Source organism: Crocuta crocuta, unplaced genomic scaffold (genome assembly GCF_008692635.1).
Source record: "Crocuta crocuta isolate KB4526 unplaced genomic scaffold, BGI_CrCroc_1.0 scaffold382, whole genome shotgun sequence".
Lineage (NCBI taxonomy): Eukaryota > Metazoa > Chordata > Mammalia > Carnivora > Hyaenidae > Crocuta > Crocuta crocuta.
Window position 1 is genome coordinate 3,222,264 of NW_027531873.1, and position 14,596 is coordinate 3,236,859.

General features: G+C 34.7%; 1 protein-coding gene across 3 annotated transcripts in view; it reads left to right on the forward strand.

The window, feature by feature from the left end:
• Positions 1 to 14,596, forward strand: part of LOC144238939 (doublecortin domain-containing protein 1-like) — a 103,272-nt gene that overhangs the window by 56,709 nt on the left and 31,967 nt on the right. For all 3 annotated transcript variants that reach the window (XM_077772883.1, XM_077772884.1, XM_077772885.1), the window contains one exon: positions 6,577 to 6,782. In XM_077772883.1, the coding sequence (XP_077629009.1) occupies positions 6,577 to 6,782 (206 nt within the window). The remainder of the gene's footprint in view (positions 1 to 6,576; positions 6,783 to 14,596) is intronic.

A 14,596-nucleotide genomic window follows, 5' to 3' on the forward strand; every position in this document is an offset into this window, starting at 1 on the left:
CCCTCCCTCCCTCCCTCCCTCCCTCTGCTCCTCTCCACTTTCTCTCTTTTTCTCTCTCTCTCTGTCTCTGAAAAAATAAAGAAGGGGCGCCTGGGTGGCTCAGATGGTTGAGCATCCAACTTCAGCTCAGGACATGATTTCACAGTTTNTCTAATATATTTTTAATCAGGTTTAGTCATAATTAGTACTATTTTATTAGATTTCTTTGCATTTTGGTTTAAACATCTTTATTTGTATAAAAATTTTTATATATTTCTAATAGTCTTTGCATGTTTATCAGTATCAACAAAGATGTGGAAAGTAGGAGGAATACATTTAGAAAACTATATATTTTTATGTTATAAATTATATTTTCAAATTTACTTTAAAATTTACTGTATTATGTGTTTTTCCTACATCTATCAAGAGTTCCTTCAGAACACCAATTTGAAACTTCAGAAATGTGATCTCTTGTTACTTTAGACTATTTTTAAGTGAGTAAAGTGTCCTTGCATATTTGCAGGTAATAGAATTATGAATATATTTCTTTGATCAGATTAAGTTATATTAAAACAAAAGGTGGCCTTATTCATTGATTCATGCAGCACTTATTGAACACCTGCTCCATGCACTAGGTAGGCAGTATAGATTTAGCTAAGGAAGTACACAATGATAATGATGGTACGGTGGGATTGTCAGTGGTAGACATCTTCACAGAAAGCAGAAGGGAAGGGTGTCCAAGCTGGGAAATAGTTTTTAAGAGAGATGACCCCCCTTCCATTAGTCTTGAGGAATATGTAAGCATTTACCTTAAATACACTTTGAGTTTATTCCAGTTTACTCCATTCCTAAACCTTCATTTGGCAAGCAGTTCTCCTTGGCAGGTTTCTTCTTTTCCTGAAAAAATTCTGTACCATTGTGGTCATCGATGAGCATGAAGGTGGTAGATCAGTCATATTTAAGTTCATACTGGGAGGATGTAAAGAATAAAAATGGTAGGTATATACACACAGGCAACAAAATTTGTTTTGTATAATTAGTATGTTTAAAAATTGACAAAATTAAATTTCTACCAATTCAACATTTAAATCCATAGGAAGTGTTAACATCTAGTAACTGTACCATGTGTGGTGAATTTATATATACCCTGGAGCAAAATAATAATAAATATAGATTCCTACCTTCTAAGGAATTAAGTATAGAAGCATAAACAGAATATATATTTATAAAATATTCACATAATTCCAAATGGTTTAAACTCTTTCCTTAATATGTAATACAACACCTGAAATGTGGTATGTTCTCAAACATTACTGAATGGATGAATATATGAGTGAGTGGTATAGACTGCATGTGCTGTGAAGAATCAAAGAGATGACAGACTGTTGCGGGCTGGAACACTAAAGGAAGATCTTAAATGGAATCTTGAGAAGGACTTAAGTCTGAATAGATGAAGAATCGACTTAAAAATGCCTTTGGTGTGGTGCTTCGGTGGCTCAGTCTGTTAAACAGCTGACTCTTGATTTCAACTAAGGTCATGGTCTTGTGGTTCATGAATTTGAGTCCTGCTCTGGACTCTGTGCTGACAGTGCAGAGCCTGCTTGGAATTCTCTCTTTCTCTTCCTGTCTCTCTCTCTCTCTCTCTGATCCTCCTCCACTCTTGCTCATTCTCTCTCTCTGTCAAAATAAATAAGTAAACTTTAAAAAAAAAAATGCCCTTAATAGAATCAAAGAATAATGAGCTTGGCTTAGGTAAAATAGTGCTTTAAACTATGGTAAGATAAAATCTGAAAATTTGGATAGTGCCAGGTTGTCAGTAAGCTCTTCTGTTAGACATAAGTTTAAGGGAAGGAGCATATATCTTGCACAGGGTCTGACATAAAGGATAGGTTCAATAAATATTTCCTGACTACCTGACAGAGAGACTGGTGACTGACTAGTGGAAAACTTCAAAAGCTAGCTCCAAGAACTTTTTCTTCAGGCAATGATAAAATTTATATTTTAGGAAAATTCATCTATAATTGGAGTATAGGATGTTATATATAAAGAAGGAAAATAAAATATGGTTAGGAAGCTCTTGTAGATGATAGAAGACTGAGAGAGAAATGGACAAGTGGGTCTGGCTGGGAATGGAAAGGAATGATGCTTTTAAGAGTTACTGTGAAGAAAGATAGCCAAGAGTTAGTTCTCTCTTCTTTGACTCTGACTCAAGTCAGGTTCCCTCAAAGCAAGAGCCTGAGATGATTTTTGTATGAGGGGCTTAGTGAGGGAATACTCTCAGATGAACCCTGTAAATGAGTGCAGGAAACAACTAGAGTAGAGAAAGAAGTTTTGCTATATCCTGTGTTCAGCTAAAGGCTCGCCTCAATCTGGAGTGGGAAGCACAGCACAGAGTTGCCCCCTTAAGACAAGGAGATTGGCCATTATGTCCCCGGTCAGTCAGTCATTGGCTGTGGGCTGTACCTGTGAGTAGGAGGTAAGAGACAATCACATCACAGGCATTTCCTGTCCAGGTGGCTGTTCCTTTCAGTCAAGGGCAGTTCCCAGGAGAAGGGTGCAATTCTAAGTTGTTAGAGGCTGTTGACTTACAGCAGCCAGTTTCGGTACACTAGCCTGATAAAGGGAATTCGGGGGTGGGGACTACCAGTGTCATCTATTCTCTGCTATAATCTGTTTTTCATAGGTGCCCTGCTGAGAACCTTCGAATAGCTTCCCTTCACATCCAGAATAAAATCCAAACCCTTTATCCCTTTCTGTACAATTTGGCCTCTTTCTACCTCTTAGGCTTTATGCATACACATTCTGCCTCTATCCAGACTTTGTTTTTCTTTTTCATATATGCCAAGCTCATTCTCATCTCAGAGACTTTGTGCTTGATTTTTACCCTACCTGGAATGCTCTTCCCCCCAGATTTTCATGACCGATTTCTCATTCTTCAAGCCTCACTACTCAGAAGTCCCCTCTTCAGGGCTCAGTCCATTAAGCATCCGACTTCACCTAATGTCAGGATCTCAGTTTGTGGGCTCAAGCCCTGCATTGGGCTTTGTGCTGACAGCTCAGACCCTGAGCCTGCTTTGGATTTTGTGTCTCCCTCTCTCTCTAAGCCACGCCCCCCACTCCATTCTGTCTCTCAAAAATAATGAATCAACATTAAAAAAAATTTTTTTTAAAAGTCACCTCTTCAGAGAGAGCTTCCACTGTCTATCTTTCCACCAAGAGACTGTAATCTGCACAAGTTATTCTGCCCTGTTCTCAGCTATCACCCTGATACATTGATGAATGGACACCCAGTAAGTGTAAATATCATTGAATGACTAAGCAGTTGGTTGCAGAAAAATGATTAGGAGGTAAAGGTTTAAGATCTTCCCGAGATAATGGACAACTGTGAAAGAAGTGGAAACACGAAGAATAAGAAATGTGAAAGTATGTCCAACTTGTGTGGAAAGTTGTGAAATTTTGTTTAAAATAACAGCAGAAAATATATGGTAGAGTCAAATAGTGTAGTGATTAGGAATAAAGTTTCTAGAACTAAGTTCATATCTTGCTGCCACCACCTGCTAGCTGCAAGCTCTTGCACAAGTTACTTCTCTGTGCCTCAGTTTCCTCACCTGTAAATGAGGATAATATTTTCTACCTCATAAACTTGTTGAGAGGACATCATGAGCTAGTATCTATACATCATATAAAATAGGGTCTGGCTAACAGTCAACCTTACTTTAATGGAATTTAAGGAGTCTGCATAGAGGAGAGAAGCAAGGCTGGAACTCTGGTAAGATGAGTGATGCACCTACGTGACAAATTTAAGGAGGCACTTACTGAGGGTTGTACACTTGCACATCTGAGCATGCTTCTTTCAGTTTTGTATTAATGGCCCCTCGCTTGTCTCACCCTAAACCTGACCCTAGTCTCAATCATCAAAGGGGAAAAGCCTTTATTGGTAAGATTTTTTAAATCCGGGTCCCTGTAAGGCCTTCTCACCTTGGCCTTGGTGGGACTGGTTTCATTTTTTATTTTTCTAAGATCTTATTTTTAAGTAATCTCTACACCCAGTGTGGGGCTTAATCTCACAACTGCAAGACCAAGAGTCACATGCTGTACTGACAGAGCCAGCCAGGCACCCTAAGGTAGGAGTGATTTCTTGCTGCTACCAATCTCTGGGTTGCTTCACTGTCCTTTGGTTGCTTCTCTGTCTTTTCCATTACCTACATAACCAATTCCCTGCAGTCAATTCCCACTACTCAAATACTCTTCAGTGCTGGATTCTGTTTTCCTGGTTGGACCCTCACTGATATAACAATTCACTCTAATGCTTCATAATAAGTTTAGAATTTCTAGGGGTGTGGGGGAAGAAGCCAATATTTATGAAGTACCTTCATTGCGTTAGGTACTTTAACCTATAAAATATTTAATCTTCATCACGTAAGAAATCAGAGAATTATAACTCATCTGCCATCACTAAGTAACAGAGCTGTTATTCAAACCTAGTTTGTAGGTTTAGACCCTTTTCGCCCTGTAAAGTATCTGTGTGTGTTTGTATGTGGATTATAGATAAACCATCAAACAATAACAATGTACTTTCTTCTTTCTGAGTGAGAAATGGTTTCTTATTTTCACTGAGATACTAACCATTAGTCTTCCCCCTGTCCCACCTCTTTCTCCTCTTCTTCCTTTATTTATTTATTTTGTGGTAAATTCACATAATGTAAAATTAGTCACTTTTTAAATGAACGATTCAGTGGCATTTAGTACATTCACAATGTTGTGCAACCACCATTTCTATCTAGTTTTAAAACATTTCCATCATCCCAAAATGAAAATTTTTACCTATTAAATTTTTCTCCATTCGCCCCTACTCCCACCCCAGCAATTATTAGGCTGCATTTTGCTTTTATGTATTTACCTATTCTGGATATTTCATATAATGGAATTACACAGTATGTTGCCTTTTATGTCTGGTTTCTTTCACTTAGCATGTTTTGAGGTTCATCCACATTGTAGCATATATCAGTACTTCATTCCTTTAGCTGCTGAATAATATTCCATTGTATGTATATACTACATTTTATTTATCCATTCATCCATTGGTGGATATTTGGTTTATACCTTTTGGCTATTGTGAACAGGGTTGCTATGAACCTGCATGTTCACGTATTTATTTGAGTACCTGTTTTCAGTTCTTTGGGGCATATATTAACTCATTAATGTCTAGCTTATTTTTCTAATTCTAATTCCTATCAATTTCAGATTATAGTAATTTCTGTAAAAATATTTTTTCTCTTCTTAAAGGCTTAGTCATATCTATAATCTAATATTTATTCTGAAAGTTTTGCTCATATTTCTACCCACTGTGTGTATATATATGTGTGTGTGTGTGTGTGTGTGTACAAGTATATGTGTGTGAGTATGTACACAAGAGAAAAAAAGAGAGAAACACAGTGTTTTCCTTTTTTTGTTTTTTATTTTTTAGCATTTAATGTAGCCATTCTGGGACTTGAAGTTCCCAGAACCAGTGGCTTGTGTTTCATATTAATACTTGCAGATTTTATGTAAAGTACCATTTCTAAGTCAAAGAGGCCATGATTCTTTCAAGCTAAGTGCTAATAGAGAAGAGTTATGTAGAAATTTGAGCAAATAAATGCAGTTATTTTCAATTGTATCCAAATAAAGTTTTACTTCACTCATTAGGACAAATAAAGAGCAGATGAGGGAGGGATCATTTTAATTGTAAAATCACATAAATTTAGTAATTTATATGACAAGAAAACATCTAAAATAAATTGAATGCACAAGTAAAAAAATAACCCAGGTGTAAATTATTTATTTATGAAATGAAACCTTTTGCAAAGAGAGGAATGCTGAGAGCAACTTAGTATGCAATATGCTACACCTCTGTTCTTACCCTCACATTCTCAGAGTCATGCATAATCATTTAGTTGCACTCCCATTAATATGAGTGGGAATTTTGAAACTTAAATTCCTGCACACATCTTTGAAAAGAAATAGGTCAACGTAAACAGTTAACGCAGAGCTCGTTTTTATTATTAATGAAATATTTTTAAACTCTCACTAACGATATTCCAGAAGGCACCTTCTTTCTAGTCACAGGAGAATTATGTATAAGGTTACTATTTGGAGGTCATCATCTTTAAAATAACATGGATAATAAATCATACTAAGGAGAAAATAAAGCGTTTCCCAACCCTAAAGAACACAGAAGTTCAGGACCAATATTGTTTTATGGTAAGCAAAGGACCTTGGACCTTTTCAGTGGACCCTTTCAGCCCAGTGCCTCTGATCAGTGATAGAGGCATGCTAAGGTGAATTTTAATTAGGACTAAATTGTGGTATTACTCTTTCATACCCTGAACATCTGTTCCCTTCAGAAATGATGATTTATGCAGGCTATCAGAGCAGACAGCTTGCTACAGCTTATGTCACGGTTAGTGGGAAGCTGGTGGTAGCATTTCAGAAAACCAGCATCTAAATGGAGACTGGCCAGTGAATGTGATATAGGTAAGAGGAGGAGGGGAAGCATGTGTGTCCATTTCTAGTTTTGAAGCCAAATATTGACTTGACTTAAAAAAAATTCTCTTCTAGACCATCTGTTGTTAATGAAGAAAGTAACTTGGACAATGAATGGGCTGATGTTTCCTACTGATGTCAAAAGACAGAAAACCAAGCCTGTTCTCTCTGTTAGAATGAAGAAACTCACTGAGAAGACCTCAAACCGAATTCTGTTCTTTAAGAACGGCCTGGGGCAAGATGGGCATGTGATTACAGTGGGAAAGGAAACAATGAAAAAGGTAATTTTGTATTAAATATTAAAGTATATTAAATTTCAAAGTTTTCATGGCTTTTGGAATGTGTTGGTGTTTTTCTTTTAAATATCAATGTCAGCTAATAAACTGAAATATTAAGAAAGTATTAATAGAATGCAAATTTCAGCTATTTATAAGCATGTTTCTTGTACTAACAGCATAAATTACCCTAGTAAAGCAAGATTTCTTTTTTTTTAATTTTTTTAATGTTTTATTTATTTCTGAGAGAGACAGCATGAGCAAGGGAGGGTCAGAGCGAGAGGGAGACACAGAATCCAAAGCAGGCTCCAGGCTCTGAGCTGTCAGCACAGAGCCCGACATGGGGCTCAAAGCCACGAACCGTGAGATCATGACCTGAGCCGAAGTCGGGCGCTTAACCGACTGAGCCGCCCAGACACCCCAGTAAAGCAAGATTTCTTTGGCTAGCCTATACCTGGCCATTTACCTAGTTAAAAGTTATGTTTACACTTAGGGAAACACTAGTTGGTTACAATATTTTGTAGAATATTTAGATGGGGAAGCCAATCTAATCTAGCTTCAAATCTCAAATCTGTTCCTTTTTGCTTAAAATAATAAGACCTAGAAGTACCTACTGGGTTCTTGAATGAGTAAGTAAAGTCCAAAATAACTAAAATTCCATTTAAAAGTATCCATATGCATTTTTAAAAGCAAATCTAGGTGGGTCTAAGAAAAATCATTTGTTTTAAGAAGCAAATTTTGGGAAGTATTACTTGTCATATAAATGCATGTTTTTCAAAGAGTACTTATATTTCCCAGATCATCTTTAATCTGACAAAAATGTGGAGGAACTAATAGGAGTTTGAAGAAAATTTTTTTTTACAGAGAAGGATTTTTCAACCAATCCTAAAGCAGCCTGATAATTACAACTAAAATTTATTAAGTATCTATTAGAGAGACAGTGAAACATAACCAAACTGTCTAGGTTTTAATCCCAGCTTTGAATCAATAAGACTTTGGACACTTTACCTTCTCTTAGCTTCAATTTCTTATTTAAAAAATGGGGATAATAATAGCACCTACCTCAGAGAAGTGATATAAAGATTCAATATGATATGCATGGAATGCAATGGCCACTACCCAGAAATTCCCCGATAAATATATGCTATTCTTATCTTCAGGACTCCTATGTATACGTCTAATAATTGTAAATTATTTCTCTTACTAAAGGGAGGCATTTTTTATGAAACTAAGATAGGTATAAATAATTTTGTTATGCCTGAGTATTTTCAAAATGACTGTTGCTTGCAGTAGGTGAATAGTTGACTAGATATTGGAAATTGTTCTTATTGAAATATCTATTTCTTCGTCTTCTTATTTTACAACTACAACCCTGAGGATCTGGGGAACCAGGTTTTATTTCCTTCTTATCTTCAGATTTGGATTATGAGAATAACAAGGGATATTACACACCAGAACAAATTGCCAAGGCAACTTATACCATCTTCCCTGGAGATTTTGAAAACTAGAGAAGATGGCCATATCTCTTGGATTGTTAAAATGCAGTCATCCTTGGAGATAGAAGCTAGATTAGATAGCCTCTTGAGTTCACTTCTGTTCAATCTTTGTAATTCTATGCCTTGGCGGTAAAATCGGGGTAATAATCACTTTTAAAGATTACATGTTCTTAGATGAAAGGTTGAGTATAAATAAAAATGTCACTGCTATTTTGCTTTTTGACTGTAGAGAGCAATTTATTTAAAACGATGATCAAGCGATTCTTAATTCTTTTTAAAAAATCTTATTTTAAAGCTTTTAGTTTAAATTTTACAGATTGTAAGGAATTTTCACAATTTATAAAACTCAGGGCATGATTCAGTAATGAGCATGTTTGTAAATATTTGATTAAATATCACTTTTCATACAGCTTAAGAAATCTAGTCAATAAAAATGTAATAACTTTGTGTGGTGACAGATGGAAACGACACTTACCATGGTGAGCACTGCATAATGTATAGAACTGTCAAATCACTATGTTGTACCCCTGAAACAAATATGAACATTGTATGTCAACCATACTTCAAATAAAAAATACTAAATAAATTAATACTATTGATAAGAACAAGGTAAAGGATAGGTGGCAACAGAATCCTGGCCTTCAGTATCAGTAGAATTTTTTGGAGGTGAAAAGGTAAGACTGGCTAATTATTTTGTAAATAAAATTTAAATTTTGAAAGTTACACTGACAAACACAAAATAATGCCATACCAAGTCAATAATAGGAATAAAAAAGTGGCTTGGTCATAGGACAAACACAAATTATTTTCTCTTTTATGATAAAATATTAGGAATGTTAGGGATTAGTAGCTATTTTTAGATTATTACAAAGGAATAAAAAACTGGAATAGAATATAAAAAAACTGTATTGTAAAGGCTATTGCAGTCAGATAAAGAGAAAATTATTGAAGATGGTAGTAAAGTAAGATAGTTAAGTCATAAAAGTTTTTTCAGAGCTCAGAATGGAACGATGGGGAAATGACTATATTTTAATCTTCAGTGCAAAATCAGAAGGAAACCCACTTATTTACTTTAAGTAATTAAGAAGTTTGAAATGAGGGCCAAAGTGATATATTTCTTCACTAAACTCTGTGATATTTGAGCTATGGCCTATCTCTTTGAAACTGGAATCAGGTGGTTTTAGATTACTTGGTATGGTTTAATAATCACATAGCACCTGCTACTGTGAGGTATAGGTTAAATATATGTATCCAGGGGTTAAAAAAGGTATTAAGAAAAATTTGTGGGCACAAGATGCAAAGTTATGGAAAATGAAAAATGTCTGCTCCAGATACATAACTTTTTAAGATTAGCATTGTGGTGGATAAGTTTTATTTTCCCTCAGTTATCTCTTAGGTTCATGGTCAGAGAAGTGGTATTACCATGTCAATTATTTTATAATATGGGACATCATCTCCTTTGAGAAATCTTTATATATTTTCTTCACAGTTAATAGTTATATCTTATTTGTTTGTTTGTTTGTTTTTGCTTGGTTTTCTATGTACTGTCATAAACAGCATGAGATTGCAATGGTGGAGAAGACAATGAAAAAAGAACTGGTATCTCCTTTCTGAATCTCTCTCTCTCTTTTTTGAGGTACCAAGCATCAATCTTTTACTTAACATTGATAAAGCTGATTTTTTTAGGTGAAAAGATAATTCTAATATCTTCTTCCTACTTCAGTGGATTGTTTCACTCAGTGTGCTGGTATTTGTACACCAGATTTGGAAAACATAGTTTCAGTCTACTTGAGTGAGTACAGAATACTTTTTCTGTCACCTGGAAACATCAGATACTTATTACAGACAGAGGGCTTGCAGTATTTCTCAAACTCTGGTCCACAGAACACCTACATCCGAATCATCTAGACTATGTGTTAAAAATTCAAACTAGTGTCCCCCACTCCAAACTTATTAAATTAAGAATCTCTTGAGTGTGAGACCTGGGAATGCAAATTTCAACATGTCTCTAAATGATTCCTAGCCCTACTAAATTTGAGAACTCCTGTTCTGCTATTCTGAAACTTTATTCTCTGTTTGTTTTCCTGTACTTCTCATGTGGTTTCAGAGAAAGAAAATACGTTGTATGACAGAGAAAACAGGTTATGGGAAATTAGATCACTGGTTGCTGGGTTAGAACTAGTGCAGGGAGTTAATAAATCAGGAAGAGAAACAATTCTACAAGTTAGCAGGAAAGGAGTAGTGTTTGTGGCAACTCTGACTTAGAAGAAATAAACATTCCCTTAATATTTGTATGTAAACATATTTCATTTTTGTGATTTTTCCTTGTTACCACTAAAAAAACACATAAGGATTGAAAGAATATTTCATATATGACTGTCAAGGTATAAATTAATAATGGACTTTATCACATGCCCTAAACCAGAGGAAAATCCAGACTTTTATGATGCTCAAATGTGTTAATTGGAAAAATAACTCAGTAAGCCTAAACAAACAAGCAAAGACTTTAAGAAAATGTTCAAGTTTAAGAAATGTACGGTTCAATTGAAAATAATACAACATAATAGCATTATTATGGAATGCTCACACACAAATCAGTAACAGAGCAGAGATTTTTCCAATAGTGTGAGTAAAGGAATTTAGAGAGCATTTTAAGAAATTCATAAGGGAGCACCTGGAGTAACAAAGTTTGATTAAGGATGCTCACCATGGATTCCAATACGGNCTTGAGGTGCCTGGGTGGCTCAGTCAGGTAAGCGTCTGACTTCAGCTCAGGTCATGATCTCACAGTTCGTGGGTTCAAGCCCCACGTCAGGCTCTGTGCTGACAGCTAGCTCAGAGCCTGGAGCCTGCTTCAAATTCTGTGTCTCCCTCTCTCTCTGACCCTCCCCTGCTCATGCTGTCTCTATCTGTCTCTCAAAAATAAATAAAACATTAAAAAAATAAGTACCACATTAAAAAAAATTCTTTAAAGAGCTTTTTATGATAGATGAGGAAAAGGTCATTGATACTATTATTGCTTTTAAACTTAGTCTAGTGCTCATACCAGGGATTAATTCTAGATTTTAAAATATGAAAGCAGATTTTTTTAAAATATGGAATTTGATACTATAGTTCATTTTTTAGATGTGAATAGCCAATTTTCTTCTATTTATTGTCATTTTTTTGGTTATACAATTGGATTATTTTAGAATATTATAAGTAATTATTTTGTAGTCAGTCTCTCTTTTCTTGAATAAAATCCTAAGTGAGGGGATGGAATGTGGATTTCCTTAGCTGAAATAAAAGCAAAACAGAATTTTCAGCTTACAGATTTACTTTACAGATGATACTTAAGGACAGATAATCCTCAACATTATGCTTTGACTCCCCTAAACAGTTAAGACATAAACATAATATTAAATCTGAAAAGATGGGGCTGGCTCAGTCAGAAGAGCATATTACTCATGATCTTGGGGTTGTGAGTTTGAACCCCACATTGGGTGTAGAGCTTACTTAAATAAATAAAACTTTTAAAAAATCTGAAAAGGTAAAATTAATTTTATTAATGTATTATAATTATCTTATGTTTTTTATATTTACATTTTATATTTTAATACACTTTAATTGGTAAGGATATAAAACAATAATGGTTAAATCAGAGGGTTTATTATATGAGTTTACATACAAAGATTTATTAGGTTAAAATCTATACATATCTTCCAAGTAAATTACCTTTGATGAACTTTATCTAATTTCTGGACATTAAGATCACAGATTTAATATCTAATTTTTGGACATTAAGATCACAGATTTAATGAGATTTAGAACAGTTACCTACCTGCCCTATCCAAAGTGGATCAACTGGAATAGCTAGGACTGGAACCCATTTTCTGACTTCAAGAACAGTATTGTTTTCATGATGGGGAAATGCCACATACATTGTTTTTATTAGATTTTAATTGCTGTGTATCCTCACTTAAAGATCAGTTAACATAACTGTGAAAATAACATGAAACATCTGTTTATAATCATAACAGAATAACTGGTAGCCATCCTATTTCAAACAACTAGAATTGGACAAAATATATGAGACAGTGAATTTTAGATATTAGATAATGAGAAGTCCAGCTTGAAGGATGAAAAGTTGAAGTGAGTCCTACAATTTACCCCATCTTTATACTTAGAGGCAGTTTTTGGACCTGTGGTATAGGGAAAGAAGATCCAAGAAAAACACTGTATTCTTCACACATCAAAGTTCTAAGACCTAGAGATATCTGGAATTTTCCCTGAAATGCCATAAATGAGGGAGCTATTTAGGTAATAGTTCCTAAAATTTGCCCACAGATCCCTTGTGTCTTTCACTAAATATTAAGTTGTTTATGTACAAGGTGAACTCTACAAGGTTTGGTATAAACAACTAACTACCAGGGAAAAAACAGCTAATGAGGATGTGAAAAGGAAATAACTATGGAAGTATGCACAGGGTAGGCATACATTTGTGTTTCGAACTGTCAGAGGAGAGATATTTTGCTGAACATACAGAAAATTCACAAATATCCCCAAAGGTAATCATTATCTAGGAGAAAAGTCAATCAATAGAAATAGACTCTCCAAAGAGCATTAACAGTAAAGGACGTTTCAAAAGCTATTATAAATATGTCAAGGAATTAAATAAAAATATGAATACAATATGAAGAGAAATGGAAACTAAAAATAGAACCAATGAAAGTTCTAGAATATCTTGAATGGAAAAAGAACATCACTGGATGGGTTGAATAGCAGATTAGACATTAGAGAAGAATATATCAGTGAACTTCATGACAGTGCAATAAAAACTATGCAAACTGAAGTCTGCTATAGAGAAGGAAAAGGAAAAGACTGAAAAAAGGACAGTGTTGGTAATTTGTAGGTTAATATCAAGCAGTCTTGTAGATATATAATTGAAGCCCTAGAAAGACTGGGAAGAAGGAGAATATATTTGAAGAAATAATGGCCAGAATTTTTTCTGAGTTCTTGTAAAATGTCAAACACAGATCCAGGAAGCTCAATGAAAGCCCAGGAAATGGAAAGACATTAGAATAGCCAAATTTGGAAGAATTACACTACTTGACTTTAGCATTAATTATAAAGTAACCAAGATACAATGGTTTTGGCACGTCATCTGGGTGGCTTAGTTGATTGAGTGTCCACTTTGGCTTTGGTCATGATCTTGCAGTTTATGAGTTCAAGCCCCAGATAGGGTTCTCTGTTGTCAAAGCAGAGCCTGCTTCAGACTTTCTGTCCTTCTCTCATTTTCCCTCCCCAACTTGTGCTCTCTCAAAACTAAATAAACATTGAGAAACAAAGATATAATGGTTTTGGATAAGGATACACATAAAAAGCAATGGAAAGAAATAGACCGAAATATATAGAGGCAAATTATTCTTGATAATTCATTGGGGAAAAGACAGTCTTTTTGACAAATATCACCAAAAAATTAGCTATCTCTGTTAAAAATTACCTTGATCCATACCTCATACCATCATAAACTTAACTTAAAAACTGATCAGAGATCTAATCATAAAAAATAAAACTGTAACAGTTCTAGGAGGAAATCCTTAACAGTTTTGGGGTAGGCAAAGATATCTTAGATGAGACTAAACAGCATGAACTAAAAATTAAAACAAAAAAGATGAAATATGCTTTATCCAAAAAAACCCACAAAAAAGAAAATTTCTCTTTAAACGACAACATTAATAAAATGAAAAGTCTAGCCACAAATTTGGAGAAAATAATCAGAAAACACATCTGACAAAACGAAACAAAATTCGTATTCATGATATATCAAGATCTCTGACAACTCAATAGAAGATAAACAGCACAATAAAAAATAGACACTTTACTAAAAAAACATAGAAATCAACTGTAAGAACATGAAAAGATGTTCAATAGTCATCAAAGAAATGCAAATTAAAATGCAGAATTAGTTTCCACTATGCAAACAGTAGAACGGCTAAAATTTTACAAAGATTGGTAATACTAAGTGTTGGTGAGTATCTGGAGTAACTAGAAGTCTCACATAATAGCTAATGAGAATGCAAAACGATATAGCCACTTTGCAAGCCAATTTGGCAGTTTCTCATAAAGTTAAACATATACTTACCACACAATCTAGCAATCCCCTTTCTAGGTATTTACCTAATAGAAATAATGTATATCAACACACAGACTTTTAGGTGAATGTTCAGTGCAGCTTTATTCATAAAAGCCTCAACTAGAAACTACTGAGAAATCCATCAACAAATGATTGGACAGTCTTTTAGCTTCTGGCCAGGGCCTATCGTACACCACTTCAGGGAGGTC